General features: G+C 45.2%; 1 protein-coding gene across 1 annotated transcript; it reads left to right on the top strand.

The window, feature by feature from the left end:
* Positions 1 to 448: 448 nt before the first annotated feature.
* On the top strand, positions 449 to 9,919 carry UCN3 (urocortin 3). Its single transcript, XM_033209177.1, has 2 exons — positions 449 to 713; positions 8,355 to 9,919. Exon 2 carries the CDS (start codon positions 8,361 to 8,363, stop codon positions 8,844 to 8,846), a length of 486 nt encoding a protein of 161 aa, XP_033065068.1. The 5' UTR covers positions 449 to 713; positions 8,355 to 8,360; the 3' UTR covers positions 8,847 to 9,919.
* Positions 9,920 to 23,385: the final 13,466 nt, after the last annotated feature.

The following is a 23,385-nucleotide window of genomic DNA, read 5'->3' as shown; positions in this document are numbered from 1 at the left end:
GGATTTCAAATCGCTTCTCTGCTTTCAAAGCAGGTACGGATTCTAGATTTCCAAAAGGAGAGTTAGGGCAAGGGGAATGTAGAGGAAATTGAAATTAGTTAGAACTAAGATCAGCAATAAAATTCCTCAAAGACACTGCTTCTCACTTTACCCGGGTTTTTGTTTTGAGTTTTTATTTCTTCTTTTTTTTTTTTTTTCTTTTTTGTTCTTTGCTTTTATCAATGAAGCAAGTTGCTAGGATGCAAGAGCAGTTGCGGGGGGCGTGTAGGAGGGTGGGGGGAGGTGGGAGGGTGGGGGGAGGTGGGAGGGTGGGGGGAGGTGGGAGGGTGGGGGGGTGTAGGAGGGTGGGGGGAGGTGGGAGGGCGGGGTGGGAAGCAGAGGTGGGAGGGGTCGAGGTTGGAGCACCTGTCATCTGCATGACGTGGACGGCTGGTTCTGGTTGTATTTTAAATGAAATCTCATCCCAGCGTAGACACCACGTCTGGAATTACGATCCACCCTGTGATCTGTCACTTTTATATACACACAGGGGAGGGGACTGTTTCCATAGAGAGGGAATATCACAGCCCACTTAGGAGCAATACCGGAGAAGCAGGAGCCCAGACCTCAGAGCAGCCAGAAGTTCACGGGGATGTGCATGGGGCCGTCCTCCTGGCCCTGAAGCTGCGCCGGCCTCCCTGAGCCTTTCGCTGCGGAGGGAAGTCCACTCTCAGGTAAGCTTGTGGTCGAGACTGACTTATGAAGGGTAAATGGATCTGCCCTAAATTAAGCAGGAGGTCCCGTGCACTGGACAGGTGCGAGAGATGAGAGCCGCTAGCGCCCCTGGGTGGAAGCCCGAGGGAGCGATGCTGAACGCCCCCCACTCAATCAGCAGAAATCAGCCCCAAAGGGACCAGGGGACGTTTCCTGGGGAGGCACAATCCCATTCCCATGTTGGTACAGAAAGACCCGCTTTCCAAAGGTGTTAGATCAGAGGCAGAATGTGTTCACACAAATCTATTTTCTCTGAACAGAGTTCAGTTGTGCACAGGAGGGTCAGTCCTTGGCGACAGTTTACAAACTGGGGATGGGGTAGGGATGCCAGGGCAAATGGGAGCCACAGGACACGACTCTACAGCACCTGCAGAGCAGCGAGGACACCTGCACTTACTGTTTACCTGTAGCAGAGACCTTTGCCTGTGCCATCTCCCGTCACTCTCGAGCACACCTGAGAAGCAGGTAACGTCTCCTTCCTAGGATGCAGCAAGCGAAACACAGGTTAAGTGATTCACCCAAGAAAAGTCAGAGGCGAGGGAGTTTTCCCAGCCAGGTCCTCGGCCATCAAAGCCCAGAGTCCTTTGCCACACTAGGCACATTGTGGGGGTGTGTGCAGATATCTACAATGGCTAAATGCTACCTGTGAAGGGGAGATGGATGTTTGATGTTCACGTTTTCTGAAAGAAAAATCCTGTTTGCAATTTCCTTCCCAAGCATAGCCACCTACCAAAAAATAACAAATGTAAGATTTTTAAAATGTTTTAAGTGGTCTAGTTTTAGTTTAACTTCTTATCAGTGTTTGCAGACAAACGGAGCCCACAGGAATAGCTCTGCACTTGGCAGAGCTGTGTGATCAGTGCTGTCTGCCTCCTGCCTTTGCTGCTTCATGCCCTGTCCTCTCCCTGCAAGGTGCTGGGAATTGGAGGCGGACCCAGCTCCCTCATGTTTCAGTGCTTGGCTCTGCTACAGCTCCCAGAAGTAACTGTGTCTCTTTACAGCACCCTGGACAAGTGCTACTGTCACTGTAGCCCAAAGGAATGGTTGAGTTTCAGGCACCCAGAAAAAAATACAGGTGTAGAGCTTTGCCCCTCAAATGTATTAATAACTAGATGGTGCTCAGTTATTTTTGTGGCAGGCTGCAGAGAAATCTTAAATTTTCATATTGTTTCACCAAGGGTATGGCAGAAGAGTCCAAGGAATGTAAAAGGAGAAACTTGCAAAATTAGACTTTATGTGGGAAGTAAAGAGTGTCTTTTCTTTGAGGAGAGTTCCTTTTCTTTTATCCTATAAACCCTAAACAAATCTAAACAGATCCTAAAAAGAAAAGTCCCAGAAAGAAATCTGAATCTACCTTCCAGCCCCCCGCCACTCACACACTTTGATGGTGAAAATACCCAGGGTTGCAAAGAACCCTTACATTTTAAATGATCTAGAATTAAGCTCAGCACCGGGCATTCCCATCATGTCCAGTTCACAGTTCTGGGAGGTTCCTTTGCTGTGTAACTTTGCATCATTGCTGATGGTGAGGGGACACCTTCCAATACCCTCACAACCCTGTTCAGGCTGGAGCTGAGGGTTTGCAGAGAGAGGAAGGTCTGCCACCTTCAGATGCACCGAGAACAGAGCGCCACGCAGGACACTTGCTCCCTGACACTTTTACAGATCTTTCCACACCTTCAGCACCCTGAAGAATGTCAATACGGTATTCTTCTCTGATGGTAGACTTGGGATTTGAAAAATAAGATGGCAATGCATTTTTTAAAAGGCACAGGCACAATATTTACAAATTGACCCCAAAATGTGGGAAAAAGTAAATGTAGAGTTAAAAGGGATCTCACTTCCTCTCCCCAGTGCCTTGGTTTTGCAACTGAGATGAGACAGGTAGCACTTCCTGGCGGCACATCCAGATGGTTAGCCCATTGCAAGGGAAAACCTGAACTTTTTCACAGGAAAACTGCAGAAAGTTACTTGGACACAGTTGTTTCATGTTCAGAAGCCCTCAACTTTTCAGTGACTCTAGGTATACATGTATGATTTCATTACCAAAAAAAAAGTATGCCATATAAAAGATTTTTTCCTCTATGATATGTAACAACACGATTTGCAGAGAGAATGTACATCCATGAAAGAATTTAAAGAGGTTGTTTTGCCTTGGAAAATAAATTGATTTAATTAAGTGCCTGAATACTAATGTGAATTTCAATTCATTCAACAAATATTGATTGAGAATATGATTTAGTATAAGACACTATTGGCCCTATCAGGCTTTTCCAAGCACCCTGATTCACTCTGCTGAGAGCCAAATGGCCCAGAGGGAATATCTCTGCATAGTGAAAGGCTTGGCATATTGAGCAGAAATGGAGATACCAAAGAAATGTAACACCCAAAGTGTCTTTAAGGGGTGGGGATAGACAGGTAAACTCAGGTGTTGATTTACACTAAAGGGCCAGCCCGTGTGGGCAGAGCCCCAAGATGGGCTTGGACTCAGAAAGTATTCTGAGTTCTCAGTAATATTTGCAATGTTCCAGGTGTTTGAGGGTAAATGCAGAATGCTGCCCTGGGAAGGAAATAGAGAGGAGCAGGGAGGGGTTCCCTGGGCTGGGGTGCAGGGTTTGAGTGAGGAAGTGAAACAAACAAATAGGGTGGTGGGGCAGTGGGGAGAGAGCCATGTGGAACCCACAGGGGGAGGCCTGAGGGTAGCTCCAGGGCCGCATCTCAACGCCCTTTTTTTTTTTTTTTTTTTTGAGACAGAGTCTCACTTTGTCACCCAGGCTGGAGTGCAGTGGCATGATCTTGGCTCACTGCAACCTCCACCTCCCAGGTTCAAGCAATTCTCCTGCCTCAGCCTTCTGGGTACCTGGGATTACAGGTGTGTGCCACCATGCCTGGCTAATTTTTGTATTTTTAGTAGAGACATGGTTTCACTATGTTGGCAAGGCTGGTCTCAAACTCCTGATCTCAGGTGATCCACCCACCTCGGCCTCCCAAAGTGCTGGGATTACAGATGTGAGCCACCGGGCCCAGGCAGCACCCTCTATTTTAGCTTCCACCCACCCAGAGTCCAGGCACCTTTCATTTGGTGAAAATCGAGAAATTATTTCATTCTCCCAGTGCTTTTTGTAGAGGGGCCTCTGGCTTTCAGAAGTAGAAAAAGAAAGAAATCAGAACAAAGATTCTCGAACTCAATCCTCTGCTCTCACAGAGAAAAATACTGAGGCCCTAGGTGGTTAGGCACGAGCTAGGGAGTGGGAGAGACAGGACTGAGTCTGGTGGTGAAAGGAACAAAGGGATGAAGGAACAAAGGGACAGAGAGACAAAGTTTCTCCACCACTTTCCCACCAGTATTAACCCTTTCCAAATTGGTTTTTGTTTTTTAAAACCCTTTCAGGGTTAGCAAGCCATTCGAAATAATTTCCAAGCTTTAAGATGCCTTCAAGGTGTAAGGCAGCTAAAACTACGCTTCATACTCTATTTACGAAAAACAACTCATTAGGTCCTCTATAAATGAGAAAACTGAAGGTCTAGTTATTGAATGCAATATTTAAGGAAACAAAAGCCCATTTTCCACAGGGATGGTTAGTGAACTCCTGGAACTCCAGTGTACAGTTCTAAGGAGTCCAGAGTCAGGTCGGAGCACTCAGAGCAGCGGTTCTTAGAGTCTTAGAGTGTGATCCTCAGACCTCAGCATCAGCATCACACGGGACTGTGCTAGAAATGCATGTTCTCAGGAGCATCCCAGACCTAGTGACTCAGAAACTCTTGGGACGGGGCCCCACAGGCTGTGTTTGAACTGCTCCTTCACATGAGTCCAAAGCACCTGAAAGCTGAGAACCACTTAGTTAGACTAAGGGCAAAAGGAGTCTGCATAGGTCAGGGTGGAGAGGATAGCACGGAGTCAAAAGTTACAAGCCAGAAACACGCTACAAAAAGGACATTGGTCTGCAGGATCAAATCCTTGCTCAGATTTCCTGGCCTCTCTGTACATACGTATACTGCGTATGCACATCTGTGTGTGTAAAATGCATTTCTGAAAAGGTTGTATGCAGACCAGATCTTCTCCTAAGAAGACATGGAGATTATTCAGGTGTGGATCAGCCTTGATTAAGCATCTACTTAGACCAGGAGCTTTCACACACACATTGACGTTTCTCATCTAATCCTTCACTTAACCTTTATGAGGTGGTTATTGCCATCTCATTTATCAGAGCAGGAAATTGAAATTCACAGAGGTTATCGGCCCAAACTCTCAGGCAAATAAGGATGAAGAAGGGATTCCAGACTGTGTCTGTCTAACTCCAACGCCTGTGTTGTTCTCGCTGCGCCAGGCAATATGCCCAGATCTGGTAGTTCATAGGTTTGGACTATTTAAAGCAAGGATCAGGTGTTTTTTCACAAATTATGAAAAATATTATTGCATAAAATAAGCTCCAAATTGTTGTAATGCAAAATAAACTCGGAACAAACAAAACAAAACCTGATTTCTTAGAAAAAAAATTAAAGGAAAGAAAGGCAACAGCTGCAAGGTGGAGAGCCAAGGGGAGCAACAGGCTTCGACAGGAAATGTGCCGGGTGAATATTATCCATGTGTGTATATGTGTGTGCATGTGTGTGCATGTGTGTGTGTGTAAGCGGTGTACGCATGTGTGTGCGTGTGTGTGTACATGGGAGGTATGTATGTGTGTGCATGTGTGTGCATGTGTATGTGTGTAAGGGGTGTACGCATGTGTGTGCGTGTGTGTACATGTGAGGTATGTATGTGTGTGCATGTGTGTGCATGTGTGTGCGTGTGTGTACGTGTGAGGTATGTATGTGTGTGCATGTGTGTGCACGTATATATGTGTGTGCATGTGTCTATATGTATGTGTATGTATGTACATGTGAGGTGTGTATGTGTGTGCCTGTGTGTGCTTGTGTGTATATGCATGTACATGTGAGGTATGTATGTGTGTGCATAGGTGTGCATGCATATATGTGTGTATGTGTATTATGTGTATGTATGTGCATGTGAGGTGTGTATATGTGTGCATATGTGTGCATATATAAATATGCATGTGTCTATATGTATGTGTGTATAGTATGTATGTGTGAGGTGTGTGCGCATGTATGTGCATGTATAGATGTGTGTCCACGTGTCTATATGGGTATGTATGTACATGTGAGGTGTGTATGTGTGTGCACATGTGTGCATGTATATATGTGTGTATCTGGATGTGGGTGCATATGTATATGTATATGTGTACATGTTTATGAGTATGTGCGTATGTATGTGTCCATTTCTATGTTCCTATGTGTCATATGTGTGTGTCTGTTTCCAGGGTAAGTGAAGCAGCAGGGATTTACAGGATCCTCCTTTAGAAAGAGACCCAGGCTCCCTTTTTTAAGGATCAGCACTGGTTCTGTCCACCCTCACAGCCTAAGGCTGTTTGGATGGGCTTGGGTTGGGTCCACTGCTCTCACGTGTGGGAAATGGCCTCGTCAAGGCCACACTGATGAAGAGCTGCAGAGCAGAGGCTGGAGCTTGAGCCCCGACTGCCAGCCCTGCCTGACCCTGCTCTGCACTGTCACCGCAAAGAACAAAATGACCCAATGCCAGCCTCACGCTGCTGAAGGCCCAGGTGAATCGCCAGGTGATTTACTTACCCAATTGTTCTTATTTATTTTTTAAAAAACTAACATAAGAAAAGAATTCTCCCACGTTGATAGTGAACCACATGTTTCTTGCTTGCTTTTGTGAAAGCCAAGTTTGTCTTCGGTAATAAAGTGACCTTCAAGTTCAGGTAAAGCCCCCAAAGGTGAACAGCAGAGCCTTTCACTGCTTGTGTCTCACAGGAGAGCCCAGAAGATGGTTCATCCTCACACCGCAATGAGAGAACAGGCATGTCGGGGTGTGAGTGGGGGCCCGCAGATGGCAGCCATGCTCTCTCTAGAAGGAGTTGAGACAGAACTCCTGACATATGCACCTCACTGTTTTGTCCTCGTGCATGATGAAGGACAACAATGAATAAATAAACGTGATGTCCTTATTGCAGGGCTGGAGAGAATGTATGCCCACAGACCAGGCAAGAAGGACTGGCTGCAGAGTGGGTTTGATCTCAGGGCACAGGAAGTCAACTCTGCCCACTTCACAATATCCTAAGGAACAGTGGCCATGGGCAACCTGAACTCTGACGGCCTCTGGCACAGCTGCATGCTGCTACTGTGAAGGAGCCCCAGAGGGAGGGTGGCGGTGGCTCAGCACAAGCCCTTCTCCCCTGATGGGCATGGCAGTTCGATGTCTTGTTTAACACTGTTCATCGGTGAACCAGCAAGTGCATATGATGCTTAAAGCCTGAACAGTCCAAGTAACATAAGGGTCATCCAGTTGGATGTTTTTATTGCCACAACATTCCATATGCTAACGCTTAGGTTTTTTTCTTTCCTTTTTTTGAGACTGGGTTTTGTTCTGTCGCCCAGGATGGAGGCGGTGGCACAATCACAGCTCACTGTAGCCTCGACCTCTGGAGCTCAAGCGATCCTCTTGCCTCAGCCTCCTGAGTACCTGGGAACACCGGTGCACACCACCATGCCCACCTAATTTTTTTTTTTTTTTTGTAGAGATGAGGTCTTACTATGTTGCCCAGGCTGCTCTTGAACTCCTGGGTTCAAACAATCCTCCCATCTCGGCCTCCCACAGTGCTAGGATTACAGGTGTGAGCCACTGTGCCTGGCCAGTTTTTGTTTTTCTTTTTTTAAATAAGAGAATGGATTCAACTGGTCCCTATAGACTAGGATCCTTTCAGAGTTCTCAGTGTCTCCTTCTTGCCCTGGACAATCACCCTGACTCAGTCTGACTGATAACCAGGATCCCACACGTCTTAGAGACCACAGATAGTGTTGGCATTGAAGTCCTGTGGTTGGAGGACATTGGTGCTCCCTGGATGATACTTGGTCTCACAAAAAGACCAAATATAAATTCATAAAGTCTACAGTAAAACCATAATTTGACTTCATAAATTCATAAAGTCTACAGTAAAACCAACCTAGTTATTAATAACAAATCTGATTGTTCTCAAGAAACTAGGATAGCCTAGCAAGAAACCAGCCTTAAAGATCTGCCTTGGAAACATTGACTAGATGCCCAGCCATGGTCTTTAAGCAACAGGGATATATTCAGTCAGCCTTGACAATGATGAAGGAACAAAAAATTCACTCGCCCTTAAAATCAACCACGGTAGGCTGCTAGGTGCTTACTTGGTATATTAGTTATTTGCTTTACAGGGGCAGAGGCTGCCTGCAAAGGTGAATCAAATAAAACCCATAAATACTAATGAGGTCATGGTTCTCACACTTTAGTGATCACTGGGATCATCTGCAGGGTTTGTTACAGTACAGGCGGCTGGGCCCCAGAGCTTTTGATTTACTCGTTCTGGAAAAAGACCTAAGAATTACTTGCATTTCTAACTAAGTCCCAGGCGGGGCTGGTGCTGCTGGTCTGGGGGTCATGGTTGGGGAACCCTTGCAGTGGAACATTAACAACACCCTAGTAGATTTTCATCCAGGTCCTCCAGGGCGCCAAGCCCCTCCCATGCCTCTGCCCACATCCCTGTTTTCTGCTGCAGGGAGAGATGCCGATGCCGGTCCACTTCCTGCTGCTCCTGCTGCTGCTCCTGGGGGGCCCGAGGACAGGCCTCCCCCATAAGTTCTACAAGGCCAAGCCCATCTTCAGCTCCCTCAACGCTGCCCTGTCTGAGGCTGAGAAGAGCCAAGGGGAGGATACGTCCCTACTGAGCAAGAGGAGCTTCCACCACCCGCCCGGCGGAGACGCCTCCTGGGGAGAGGAGGACCAGGGCAAAGAGAAAAGGACTTTCCCCGTCTCTGGGGCCAGGGGTGGAGCTGGAGGCACCCGGTACAAATACGTGTCCCAAGCACAGCCCAGGGGAAAGCCACGCCAGGACACGGCCAAGAGTCCCCAGCGCACCAAGTTCACCCTGTCCCTCGACGTCCCCACCAACATCATGAACCTCCTCTTCAACATCGCCAAGGCCAAGAACCTGCGCGCCCAGGCGGCCGCCAACGCCCATCTGATGGCGCAGATTGGGAGGAAGAAGTAGAGGCAGAGACTGGACGGGAGAGCAGCCCTCCAGGACAGAGGGCGAGGGGAGGGCGAGGGGAGGGCGAGGGGAGGGCGAGGGGGAGGGCCGGGGAGGGCGAGGGGAGGGCGAGGGGAGGGCGAGGGTGCCGTCTGCTGGTTTGGGTTTTTTGGAATCAGTTTTACAAGTTGCTGCACTGCTGAGCCCCTCTGATCTCTTCCGGCCTTTGATCCCATCCCTCCTCCTCTGTCTGTACCCACGAAAGTGTGGTATTATCCAGCCTTCCCAGACACAAAGCGGCTAATGTTCCTCCCTGTATTCAGCGTCTCCTTCCTCCCTCCCTACAGCAAGAGGCAAAGCTCATGCATTCCTCCTCTCCAGTCTTCTCCCTGTTGACCCCATGCCTGAGAAGAGGGTGTTCAGGGCTCCTCTCCCACACATCAACCCCTGCCAGGGCAGAAAGAGGAGCCACAAGACTCGCCTTCCTGCCACCGAATCCTTCCCCACCTTCTCACCCCATTAAACCAATGGCTTCTTCAACTCCTGGCTTGTCTCCATGCCTCTTCCTTCGGCCCCACTGCCTTCAAACTCTGAGCTTGGGACAGGGAAGAGGATGAGGGAGGGTCCTGGGGAGCCAATTCCCGTTCTCTCTCGGGGGATGGGGGGGAATGGGTCTGGGAGACCTTAGCAGGGGTAAAGGAGAGCTTAAGAGTCGTTGGATCTAGAGCCGTCCCCGGGACCTGGTCCCACGAAGAGACACAGCCTGGGAACCGTTTCAGAGTGGGTGTCATGGCTAAAAGGGAGAGGGAGCGTTCAGTTAGCCCCTTGAAACATCCCAAACTCCTCTGTGGCTTGCTAGGGCCTGGGGACCACTAGTCCTGGATTTCGCATTGAACCTGCAGTAACCTCCCTGTGCTAAGCTGGGTGTTGTGGCCAACACTAATGTCCAGGCCAGGCCTCTGCACTCCCCCAGTCAATGACCTCAGTGGATGGACAAAGCCAGAACTTAAAAAGAAGCAAACACTGCCAGGGAACATACAGATGATGAACTGCAAATTGATAGCAATTAGCATAAAAATGTAAATACGAGGAGTGCAGAGATGAGAACCTTCAAGATGAGCAAAATTCCAGTGGAAATGAACATCAGCAGCAGCTCTGATGGCCTCCTGGCAGCAAAGCCCAAGCCAGATTCCCAAAAGAGGGGCCGTGGTCCCACTCACTCCTGCGTGATAAGAAATCCTCAGTAAATAAAACAAACTTGTGCACGGTAAAACTAACAACACACACACACACACACAAACACACACCAGCAACTAACACCACCACCACCAACAGAGGCAAAGTCAAAAGACAAACGAATGATGGAGCTGAAAAACTGTTTGCCACTCATATAAAAGACACATGGATGATTGGTCACATACACAAAGAGCCACTCAAAATTGAAAAGAACGAGAACAAACCCAGGAGAAAAACAAGCAAGGACACAAATAGATCACACACACACACACACACATACACACACAAAAATTACAAATGGCTCTTGAAAAGATGCTCAATTTCATTCATAACAGCTGCACCGACATACAGCTTCTTAGCCATATCACTGCAGAAGTCTGTAAGTGTAGCAGCACACTCCATTTGGCAAGGCTGATGGCCACTTTCCTCCATTCCTGGTTTTGGGAGGGGGTAGAGCCCTAGAGTAACAATTTGGCAATCCTTATTACAATCACAAATTCATTTTTCCTTTCATCCAGAAATCCTGCTTCTGTCAGACATTATCTTACCGAAAAAAAGCTAGCATTTAAATGTTTAAAAAAGTTAAGATTGAAATTAAAAGTCCTCATCTCTTAACTGGACCAATGCTCCAACAAAGTGAAAATGCAACAGCAGTTTCCACCCTGGAAAAACCACATGGTAGAGCAGAAAGCATCCTGTCCCAAGCCCCAGAACACCCATGACTAAGTTCTTCATATTGTGTGTCCACGAGCAAATTCTTTAACTTCCTGGGATGCTGATGCACCGGGAATCAGGGCAGGGGCTGCGCCAGCATCAGCTCACTTAATTGCCACAATTAGATCTCAAGGTTATTATATTTTACATTCTGAAGATGGAGACTGTGGCCCAGAGAACTTTTCCAAAGTCTCTGTGCTATTAAGTGAAAGAATCAAATTTGGCCACAAACCCTCTCCTTCCTCCACAAAGGGCTGACCCTCCATTGACACAAAGGGCGTGAGATGCCAGCTGCCCCTGCCTCACAGGGCTATCCTGAGGCTCAGATGAACTGTGCACAAAAAAGCACTGCTCAGAGATTGGGGTTGTGACTCTTACGTCCCCAGCAGGCGGGTCTGGTGTTCGTAATGCTTTCAGAGCCTTACAGATGCCACTACGATGAGCATAAGGGTCATCTGTAAGGCTCTGATGGTTAATGAACTGAGGAGAGTTGGCCAAAACTGGAACCCACCCACCACAGCTGGGAAAGCACAGCTTTCCTGCCGGACAGCTACCGGCCTACAAGCCCAGCATCCTGTTGTGTTTGAGCTCCTGCAGAATCACGGCTTCATTTGGGAGCACGTAGTGCTTCTAAGCGTCTGTTCACGATGACATCAACAAGGTGAAGGTAGAGACGACCACATCCAAAGATCTCCACTATCTTTATCTGCCACCCAGGTTTCAGTTTACAACACATTTTGGGTGAAAAGAAGAACTAATATTGATCCTAATATTGTACAAGGAAGAAAGCCTCTGATGCCCCTCCCTCCGCCTCTGTCAGGGAAAGATAGAGAAACCGGGAATAACTTCACCAGCAGGAAGAATCAAGCAATCCAATTTCACAGCCGGCAGCCGTGGCTACAGAGAATTTTGTAGAACATGGCAAACACCAGTAATCAGTGAGGTTCTCACTACATAGGGTTTTTCATTTTTCTTTTTGAGACAGAGTCTTGCTCTGAGGCCCAGGCTGGAGTAGAGTGACTACGTCACAGCTCACTGCAGCCTTAACTTCCCAGGCCCAAGTGATCCTCCCACCTCAGCCTCCCAACTAACCGAGACCACAGGCGTGCGTCACTACACCTGGCTAATTTATTTTTATTTTCATTTTTGTAGAGTAGAGGTATCCCTATATTGCCCAGGCTGGTTTCAAACTCCTGAACTCAAGGGATCCTCCCACCTCAGGCTCCCAAAGTGCTTGGATTACAGGAGTGAACTACCGCACCCAGTTGAGTACACGGAACTTAACACTGTGTTTGGAACTTTCCTGAGGGTAATAATTTGTCATTTTTCTGAAACACAATTTTGAATTGCTCTGCAAGGCAGATGTGCTTGGGTAAGTTATTTATCTAGTGAGTGAGCCCAGTTCTCACCCAGCGTCTCTGTCTCTAAGTGACTCCGTTGCTCTCTGCTCATGACCACGCAGGTCCCATATCGTTGGAGGTCTGAAGAGGAATGCTTAGGTTTTTCAGCTAGACATGACTGCCTTTTACAGAGGAAATCACTGACGAATGTGGCAATGCACAAAGCTCTCAGATATTCTCTGTACACACAGGCTCTATCTGATTCTGTTTGAGGAATATATCCAAGAACCACAACTGCTCCTCTGCGCTGCAGCTATAATACACGGACACGCTAGAAACTGTCTAGGAAAGGGCCGGGCACCGTGGCTCACGCCTGTAATCCCAGCACTTTGGGAGGCCGAGGCGGGCTGATCGATTGAGGTTGGGAGTTCACGACCAGCCTGACCAACATGGAGAAACCCCGTCTCTACTAAAAATACAAAATTAGCTGGGCCTGGTGGTGCATGCCTGTAATCCCAGCTACTCGAGAGGCTGAGGCAGGAGAATCGCTTGAACCCAGGAGGTGGAGGTTGTGGTGAGCCAAGATTGTGCCTCTGCACTTCAGCCTGGCAACAAGAGTGAAACTCTATCAAAAAAAAAAAAAGAATAAAGAAAGAAAGAAAGAAAGAAGAAGGAAAGAAAGAAAGAAACTGTCTAGGAAAGAATAGCAGAGGGAAAAAGCTAATAGAACTGAATTCAATTAACATATTGTGTTTAATAAATATCTTTTCAAATTAAAAATAAAAACAGATTAATTTATCTTATAAAAGTTAGAGGATTTCCCAACAGAATTGTTTATGAGGGACTGTGACTATGTTTGCCCTGAAGACTTCCCTCTAAAGCCAATTTAAATTTTAAAATAATGGTAGACTGGGCACAGTGGCTTATGCCTGCAATCCCAGCACTGTGGGAGACCAAGGCAGGTGGATCACTTGAAGCCAGGAGTTCGAGGCCAGCCTGGCCAACATAGCGAAACTCTGTCTCTACTAAAAATACAAAAATTAGCCGGGTGTGGTGGCACTCACCTGTAATCCCAGCTACTCGGGAGGTTGAGGCAGGAGAATCGCTTGAACCTGGGAGGTGGAGGCTGCAGTGAGCCGAGATTGTGCCACTGCACTCCAGACTGGATGACAGAGCAAAACTCCATCTCAAAAAAAGAAAAGAAAAGAAAAATAATACGAAATTTGGAAGTGCTTTTTTGGGGCAACAAAAATGAGTTTGTGTAAGTGAAAATTCTCAACACAGTCCCAGTCAGATTACTTATTTTGGTTTAAACTCCCTTAAAAGTTAGTTTAAGGTCTCTGTTACAAATAAAATAAGGATCAATCAGCACGTAAATCTCCCAGGAGACAAGACACAGGAAGGATGATACGGGCTGCATTAGTCTGTTCTCACACTGCTGATAAAGACATACCTGAGACTGGGTAATTTATAAAGGAAAGCTGTTTAATTGACACAGTTCCACATGGCTGAGGACGCCTCACAGTCATGGCAGGAGGTGAATGAGGAGCAAAGGCACATCTTACATGGTGGCAGGCAAGAGAGCTTGTGTAGGGAAACTCACATTTATAAAACCATCAGATCTCATGAGACTTGTTCACTACCACACGAACAGCATGGGGGAAACCACCCCTATGATTCAGTTACCTCCCCCCGGCCCCACCCTTGGCACGTGGGGATTATTACAATTCAAGGTGAGATTGAATTGTAATCAATCAATTGGGTGGGGACACAGAGGCAAACCACATCATGGTCTCTAGATATTCTCTCTAACAAGGAATCCTGAAAACAAATATCAACAACAAACAAAGGGGCCTGCTTCATGAGAGTACAACAATTTTGGAAGCTGTAACCAAATAGGGAAAGCTGAGAAATACCCAGCATTCGATTAGATGTTTTATACAATTTCAAGAAATGTGAAATACACAAGTTCAAAAGTAGTTAATATTAAACTAAAAAGACATTTACGTATGTCAAGAGCCTAAGGAATATAAAATCTAATCAAATGATGTAGCTAGTTGCCTTCATAAGAATTACAGATGTAATCTGACTTGAAAATTAGATAATAGCATGACTCAAATCTGAGTAGGCTAGGGACCACTTCATTCTTTAGTTAATGAAGTTCTTGTGATAGATGATTGCTGGGAATCCATTAGAGTTGCCAAGAGCAGTCAGAGCCTGGTCAATATCATTAAGAAGCCTCAGCAAGCTAAGAAAACAAGAGACAAAACATTTATCTTGGTAAGGTAACCCCAAAGCTACAGGATGACATATTATTTCTTTCAAAGGAAAGTACATTTAATATTCTCTCTCCTTCCTGTCTCAGCTATCATTCCCCAGTGTGAACCTCAAGTCATCAGATTGAATCTCCCCCACTGCCGTTGTTTTTATCACCTACCAACACCTGGGTCAGTCCACCTCATTTCTTTTTTATTGTTTTTTATTTTTTATTTTTATTTTTGAGACAGCGTCTTGCTGTGTCATGCAGGTTGGAGTGCAGAAGCGTGATCACAGCTCAGTGCAGCCATGACCTTCCCAGGCTCAAACAATTCTCCCACCTCAGCCTCCCAAGTAGCTGGGACTTCAGGCGTGTACCACCACACCTGGCTAATTTTTGTATTTTTTGTAGAGGCAAGGTCTCGCCATGTTGCCCAGGCTGGTCTGGAGCTTCTGGGCTCAAGTGATCCACCCACCTCGGTCTCCCATAGCACCTCATGTCTCAATCACTTTAGCTCTTGGCTCATCAGTCTTGCTCACAGGGTTCCTGTCTTAATTTGTGGTGATTTCAGTACACATGTAGATGACCTCTCCCACACTCTGGCCGCTCAGTTCCTTAAATATTTCCACTCCCATGACCCTGACCTGCATCCTGCCCATGACTGTCATTACAAGTTATAAACTTTCTGACCACCATGTCCTGTCTTTCCAGCTCACCCTTCCCAGGACAGCAACTCTAACCATCTCCCAGCCCCACTGAAGCCAAAAGTCCACGGATCCTGCTACCTTTACACCATCCACCATCCCTCCCGCCACTTCCCGACCTCTCTTCCCTCCTTGCCCGTCTAAATGCCAGAGTGGATTTTATCATCGCTCGCTGTGCACTCCTGAGATTCCCTTGTTCCACATTTGCCTTGTTTTATTCATTCAAACACGCCATTATTCTGCCCTTGAACTCTGAAGCTTAACAGAGCTTAAAACCCCCACACACACACCACACACACTCACACACACACCACACACACCACACCACACACCCTGTGCACACACCACACTGCACACCCCACACACACACCACACACACACACCACACACCACATACACACCCCACGCACACACCACACCACATACACACACCACACTACATACACACCACACCACACACACACCCCATGCACACACCACACCACACATCCCACACACACACCACACCACACACATACATTACATACACACACCACACCACACACACATTGCATACACACACCACACCACACACACATTGCATACACACATCACACCACACACACCACACACACACCCCACCCACACACCACACCACACACCCCACACACACACCACACCACACACCCACACACACACCACACCACACACCCCACACACACACCACACCACACACCCCACACACCACACACATACCACACCACACACCCCACCACACACCCCACTCACACACCACACCACACACACATTGCATACACACATCACACCACACACACCACACCACCACACCCCACACACACACACACACCCCACACACACACCCACCCACACACCACACCACACACCACACACACCACACCACACCACCACACCCCACACACACACCACACCACACACACCACCACACACACCACACACATACCACACCACACACCCCACACACCCCACTCACACACCACACCACACACCACACCCACACACCCCACACACACACCACACCACACACCCCACACACGCACCCCACCACACACCCCACACACACACCACACACATACCACACCACACACACCACGCACACATCCCACACACATGCCACACACACTACACCACACACACACCACACCACACACACATACACACACGTACTCACACATACACCACACCACACACACACCATACACCACACACACACCACACACACATACCACACACCCACATACATCACAAACATACACATCATACACACACACACACACACACACACACACACGGACTGATCTCACCTTAGAATCTTCACTGGACTCCTTAGATGGGCTCTTCGGACAGCCCAGCGTTTATACCATGCTTCGTTCTGCCACTCCTGCTCCTACTTCTTAGACTTTCACTTATTTTCTTCTCTCCTCAAACCCCTAGTATACCCTTCCCCTTCCAACCTCAGCTGGCGACCTTACTCCCTTTTCATTAAGAAACTGGAGCACAATTTCACAGAAACCTCACCGCCATGTCTTCACCCTGAGAGCAACTGTACTCACACACTCTTTTCACAGAAACCTCACCGCCATGTCTTCGTCCTGAGAGCACCTGTACTCACACACTCTTTTCACAGAAACCTCACCGCCATGTCTTCACCCTGAGAGCACCTGTACTCACACACTCTTTTCACAGAAACCTCACCGCCATGTCTTCACCCTGAGAGCACCTGTACTCACACACTTTTCACAGAAACCTCACCGCCATGTCTTCGTCCTGAGAGCACCTGTACTCACACACTCTGCCTTCGTTCCTATTGAGTTAGATGAATTGTCCGTGCTTCTGTGTAGGGACAACCTCTGTGTCACACTCTGAGTTCCCATCCCCTCTCACCCACTTAAAACACGGATCCAACAACCTTTCTGTCTTCCTCTCACATCATCGATGCCACCTCCTCCTCTGCATCGCTCACACTAGCAAGCAAACCCATTTTTCTTTCTCCAATGCTAGAAACAACACTTTTAAAAGAATAAAAATGGAGACAGGGTCCCGCTATGTTGCCCAGGCTGGTCTCAAACTCCTTGGCTCAAGCAGTCTTCCTGCATCCACCTCCCAGAGTGCTGGGATGACAGGTGTGAGCCGCCGCATCCAGCCAACAACTCTTGACCTATCACCTCTTTCAGACAGTAGCAAGTTACTCTGCTTCCTTTTACAGCAACGCTCTGACAATTTCTCTCTATACTCTCTCTTCTTTCATTCTCCATTCAACCCCCTTAATCAGGCTTGCATCCCTGTCATTCCACTGAACCCTCTCTTCAAGGTCAGCCTAAATCCAGCAGCCAAGCCTCAGCCCTCACTCACATGACTTAGGAGCATCCTTTAACACATGGGACCACGACCGTGACCTCCTCCTGGATATACTTTTTTCCAACTTGGCTTCTAGGACACTCCACTGCTTTCCTTCTCCCTCCGTGACTCCCCTTTCTAAATCTTCGTTGCTGGTTCTGTTACCAGAAAGGATCCCGATGCAGACCCCTAATAGAGAGTCCTTGGATCTCGTGCAGAAAAGAACCCAGGCAAGTCCAAGGGCCAAAGCAAAGGAATTGAAAGAGCAACTACTCCATAGACAGAGTAGGACGGTCCCGAAAGTAAGAGGAGGAACCTGTCCACCCTAGGTACAATGCTTGTTTAAATATAGGATAAAAAAAGATCGGGGGGATGTCATCTGCTACAAGGGTTTGTGATAAAGGATTAATTTTCTTAATTACTATTTTTTGCAAGAATCAATATTATTATATTTAAAGCAAACTTAGGCATGCTTCTGTTCTCAAGATATCAGGATATCAGGACACTTCCAAGTCTGAGTCTGTTTAGTAAATGTTATCAATCTGTTCCCTTAACCGTAAACATCTCGAGGCCAGGAATACCCAACTTTCTGGGAGTCAGCCCAGCAAGTTCCAGCTTCATTTTCCTAGAGCTCACTCAGGATGGAGTCGGTCTGGTTCGAACTCCTCTGACAGTTCCTCTTACCAGGAATGTTCTCCCCGCAAATAACTGCAGTCTCCCTTGTCGCTCCCTTGAAGTCCTTGTCAAAGCTTCTTTCTTTGGAGGCTACGGTGCCCACTTTTTGAAGCTGCAATCCATTCCCTCTTACTGTCCTCTACTTTTTTCCCAAAAGCACCTGCCATCTTTTAACCTGTGGGGCAATTTACTAACTTATCGTGTTTATTGTCTTTTACTACAACATAAACTCCATGAGGGCAGGGGCTGCTTCCATTGTGTTCATTGTTGTATCTCCCATGCCTGGAACTGTGACGAGCACGTGATGGGTGCTCAATAAATAATTGTAAGTGAATCCATTAAATCAGGATGTACTGCAGCTCCTGTGATAAGGAAGCTATGCCAACTTGGCATTTCAGAAACAACATGTATAATATTTGAGAGTGTTTGGCCTAATACAATCATAGTCAGCCATGTAATTCCAATTTTTAAAGGTGTTAATGTTGTCAATAAATTTACACTTGTGATCTTAAGTACGAATCTTAATTGCTTGTAGAAAGTTTTAGAACACTGAAGACTGCTTAATTACCATAGGTATAGTTTAATTTATTAGATTTTTAAAGAATTATTTACAGTGCTTGGGAAAGTTTGTCAAACTCCTCAAAAGAAAATAGAATATATTAAATTTATAGGCAACCTAAAATATTTAAGAGCATTTATCTAAGACTGTAAAGGAGACCCAAAATTCATGTGTATTCCCTTTAAAAGTGATTATACAAATTTTCTAGGCTTATGAATAATAAGATTCACAAGCTGAACATAAAAGCTTAAGAAATACTTTGGTTATTATCTTTAGTAGATTAACTTTTAAAAACAAAAGAAAATCTATAAATAGTATTTTTCTCAATGTGTCAGTACTCATACACACACACACACACACCCCCCCCCCCCAACGCACCAAAAACTCAACAGCAGATCAGTTATTTAAGCACTTCACTAGTGCCCTCCAGTGGCTCAACAGAGAAACAACACATGTACGTTGAAGAGTAAATTTTATTTTATTTTGCTTTATTTTTTTGAGACAGTCTTGCTTTGTTGCCCAGGCTGTAGTGCAGTGGTACAATCACAGCTCACCGCAGCCTCAACATCCTGGGCTCATGTGGTCCTCCCACCTCATCCTCCCAAGTAGTTGGGACCAAATGTGCGTGCCACGCCTGGCTAATTTTTTTTTTTTTTAAGCACAGACAGGGTCTCACTATGTTGCCCAGGCTGGTCTCGAATTCCTGGGCTCAAGTGATCCTCTCTCCTTGGCCTCCCAAAATGCTGGAATTACAGGCATGAGCCACTGCGCCCCATGGGAAATGGGGGCAAGCCTGGTTGGAATGGAATGCACACAATGACAGTGAAGAATGGAAGAGAAGTTTGAGTCAGAGCTTGTTGGGACAGGCTCTGCATGCCACACACAGGAGTTTGGGCCTTATGTTCAGGTGATGTGGAATCATTAAAGCTTTGAGTGAGGGAGCAGTGTAATCCAAGCTGTGCTTCAGAAGGATCAGTCCGACAGTAGTGAGTCGGTTGGGTCAGGAAGACAAAATGAAAAGCAGAAGAACGTTTAGACCCCAGTGCCCTGGTGAAGGGGAGAAGAGTTGAAGAAAAAGAAGGGAATGGGTTCTGGACACATTACTGAAGTAGAATTGATGGAATTCATTCTTCTGTTAAAATAAAAACTGTAAACAGATCATATTTAACAGAGTTCAACTGAACACGCCACTGCACTTCAGACTGGGCAGTGGAGTGAGACCCCATATCAAATAATAATAATAAATAAAAGAAAAACAAAATAAGACAGTATAGAAGGAGAGTCTGGGAAGATCTCAGACATAGGAAAAGCACCAAGTAGTGTCACAGAGTCAAAGGAAAGGTTTCATGAGAATCAGCAAATGCTTAAGGTCAAGCAACCTGAAGGCTGAGAAAGTCATTGCTTTGATGAATAAGGCATTATGGGGGATCTTCAAGACAACAGCATCAGTAGAATGGTGGAGAGACACCAAATTACAAAGGTTGGGAGCAAACAGAGGATGCGCTGGAGGCGCATCACATGTATATCCTTTTTAAAAGTTTTGTAGAGTGGAGAGATGTGATAGCACATTGTAGGGATAGCAGAATCCAGAATAAAGGTGGTTTTCTGAATGGGGAAACTGAGCCTATAAGTAGGGGACAGAAAATAAATCAATGGAGAAAGTGAGATGGAATGTACAAGAGAGATCAAAGGAGAAAGGCCTCCTAGAAGACAGGAGTCAGGAGAGAAGGTGCAAGGATAACCAACCATCTTGGAAAGAATATTTTTCCTCAGGGACTATAAGAATATGTGAAGATTCAAAATAATTTTAGGGAGGAGATTAAAGAGGAATATTAGAAGTTAAAATCAGATAGATGTGACTACAGTAGGGTAGGAAATAAGGTGCTTTCCAATTTAATAAATATTTGAGTGCCTACAATATGCCTGACACTACAAATACACAGATGAATACAGTAGCTCCCACCTCAAGATCACATTTAATTAGTGTTTATAGTCCTCAAAGTTATCTCAACCATTATTCCAATGACCTCCTCCTCACTCCTTAAGGGAGAAAGGCAAATATTATTACTTCTTAACCCCAATGTTAAATATTCAGCCAAAGTACAGTACGTGAGTTTGCCAGTCTCAACAGACAGTGTTGATAATGAAAATTGAGCTAGAACTTAGTGCCATTTCCTCTATTTAACTGCTGCTATAAAATATGGCTTCTGCCATATCTTACTTCACAAATCCTTGAGTCTTTTCAAATATCCTTGGTCCACCTCTCATAAATGCAAAATTAAGAAGTATAGAACCATGAAAAGTAAGACAATAAGAGAGACAATATATACCCTAATATGCTTCCTAGATCCTTCAGGAATATCAATATACCTTCAACAGACATTACTATCTACTATATGCATGGCACTGTGTCAGATGCCAAAAGTACAAAGATTAAGAATAATGCTCTGCTCTCTCGAAAGAGTGTAATAGAAGAAATAAGAAAAGGATGAAAATAAAAACAAAACAGATAATCTGTAATGCCAAAAGATAAATAGAACTAAGACCCTGGAAGTTATGTAGAATTTATAAACCAATATTTAATTCATCACTTTAAGGCATCCTATGCACTTATAACATTAAACAGGTTATTTCATGTCCCTGGGCCTCTGTCTTGCCAAGTACAAACGTTCTTATCAACTCTTCATAGTCTTTCCAACTCTCATTGGAATAAATTGTCAAAAGTACAGCTACTTTAAACTCTACTAATAAATGGACTTTTGCCTGTACACAAAATATTCAGTAACAGAATTCTTCATAAATTACGTAGATCTGTATCTGTTCAATTGGATTTTCAGTGAAAAAGAAAGATCTAACAACTACCAACAAATATAACTGAAATGTCTTTCGGGTTTAATAGAACAGGTCAAATTATTTCCACATAGTATTTTCCAAAGTTTATGTAAGGTAAAAAAATATATAGTTGGAAGCAAAGAGAGGTAGAAAAAAGACAAAAAATATTTTTTTAAAAAGTGCATGCAACATATGGGACAATGTAAAGGAATTATATGTGTAGTCTAAGTCACATAAGGAAAGGAAAGAAAACTTAAATGATATTTGAAGAACTATTGGCCATGCATCTTCCCAAACTGATAGGAGACATCAAGCCACAGATGCTAATAGCTCTAAAAAGTCCAAGTAGGTTGAACATAATAAAAACCACACCCAAGCACATCACTGTTAAATCACCAAAGGAAAACAAAACAAAACACTACTACTTTCCAGGATGCAATAAGATTGACAGCTGACTTTTCAATAGAAATAATGAAAGCCAGAAAATTATGGAATGGCATCTTTCAAAATCCTGAAACAAAATAACTGTCAACCTAGAATTCTATACCCAGAGAAAATATTCTTCAAATATGAAGGCAATCTAAACATGTTTAGAGAAAAAATAAAAATAGAGAGGATTGTCTGTCAGCAGATCTACATTAAAAGATTGCTAAAATGAGTTATTTTGTCAAAAGGGAAGTAATTCCAGATGGAAGCATAGTAATACAAGAAGGAATGAAGAGTACCAGAGAACTAAACTAGGGGGCTAAATCTAAGCAAAAGTCCATTATTTAAAACAATGATAATAATAGTATAGATTCTTTCCATTGAACAAGGTTTTGAAACTGCTCCAAAGAGTTGAAGAAACCAATGACTAAGAGAAATTATTGAGTTTTCAGGATGGCAGATAAGAAAAGAAAGAACTTGATAAAATGCTGAAACTCTCTCTGCTTATAAGATATTTTTTTAACTAGCCGAAATTGGTTTGAACCAATATGGCCAACCAGAGTCTGTGCAGAATGAGCTAGCTAATGTCGCAGCCCAAACTTCCACCATGTTTCATACTAATGTCCTCTAATTTTGTACATGCATCCCATGAGGAAACATGAGGAAATAACCCATGAGGAAGCACGAAGACCTTCCAGACCTTCCCTTTCCTTCCACTATGACCTACTAATCCCAGAACCTACCCACTAAACCTTTTCTAATAAAAATACTACCTTAGAGCCAGCACAGGGAGACAGATTTGAGCTGAATTTCTATCTTCTTGTTGGTCAATTCACAATAAAAGCCTTTCTTTTCTCAAAAACGCAATGCGACAGTGTTGGTTTCTAGCACACTGGGCAGCAAGCCCTTTTGCTAACAGTTTTCTTCCACACTTCAATAAAGAGCCAACTCTAGATATTGTTGGTCTGTGTTGGATATAGTGAAGAAACACTAAAGTTCACCAAATCATTCCTTTCATTTGGACAAAATAATTTTTTTTAACTTACCTTTCTCCAAAAGTTTGATCCCATCAAATCAAAGACATGAGAATGAGAGTCATGTTCCTTTCCGTTACTATACGAGGAATCCTGGCATCTCAAATAACAGGCTCCATGCTCCAAACACAACCCTGGTATGAGGTTGTTTTCGTGTGAACAGAAGTTGAGCCCTTGGCAGAGAAGCTTGGAAGTGGAGTCCAAAGGGGACACAGCCAGACACTTAGAGACTTGGCGACTGACCAAAAACTCAGCGATAGTTGTCTGTGCTGGGAAAAAAACAAAAACAAAAACAAAAAAAACCCTTACTGGCATTGAAGAGTAGCTAAATATCATTTCCACCAAACAGTGGTCATTGGCTTCCATAGTGAGAATGGTTTCAAGTGAAAGCAGGCAAAATGGTACATTGTTTGAGTACCATTCTTAAA

This window comes from Trachypithecus francoisi, unplaced genomic scaffold, assembly GCF_009764315.1.
Source record: "Trachypithecus francoisi isolate TF-2019V2 unplaced genomic scaffold, Tfra_2.0 Lachesis_group9, whole genome shotgun sequence".
In the NCBI taxonomy this organism is placed as follows: domain Eukaryota; kingdom Metazoa; phylum Chordata; class Mammalia; order Primates; family Cercopithecidae; genus Trachypithecus; species Trachypithecus francoisi.
The sequence above is the reverse complement of the archived record's forward strand: the minus strand, read 5'-3'. Positions and strand labels throughout refer to the sequence as shown.

Excerpts from the sequence above, each read along its gene's own strand:
- UCN3 (XM_033209177.1), top strand. The coding sequence starts at position 8,361 with ATGCCGATGCCGGTCCACTTCCTGCTGCTCCTGCTGCTGCTCCTGGGG.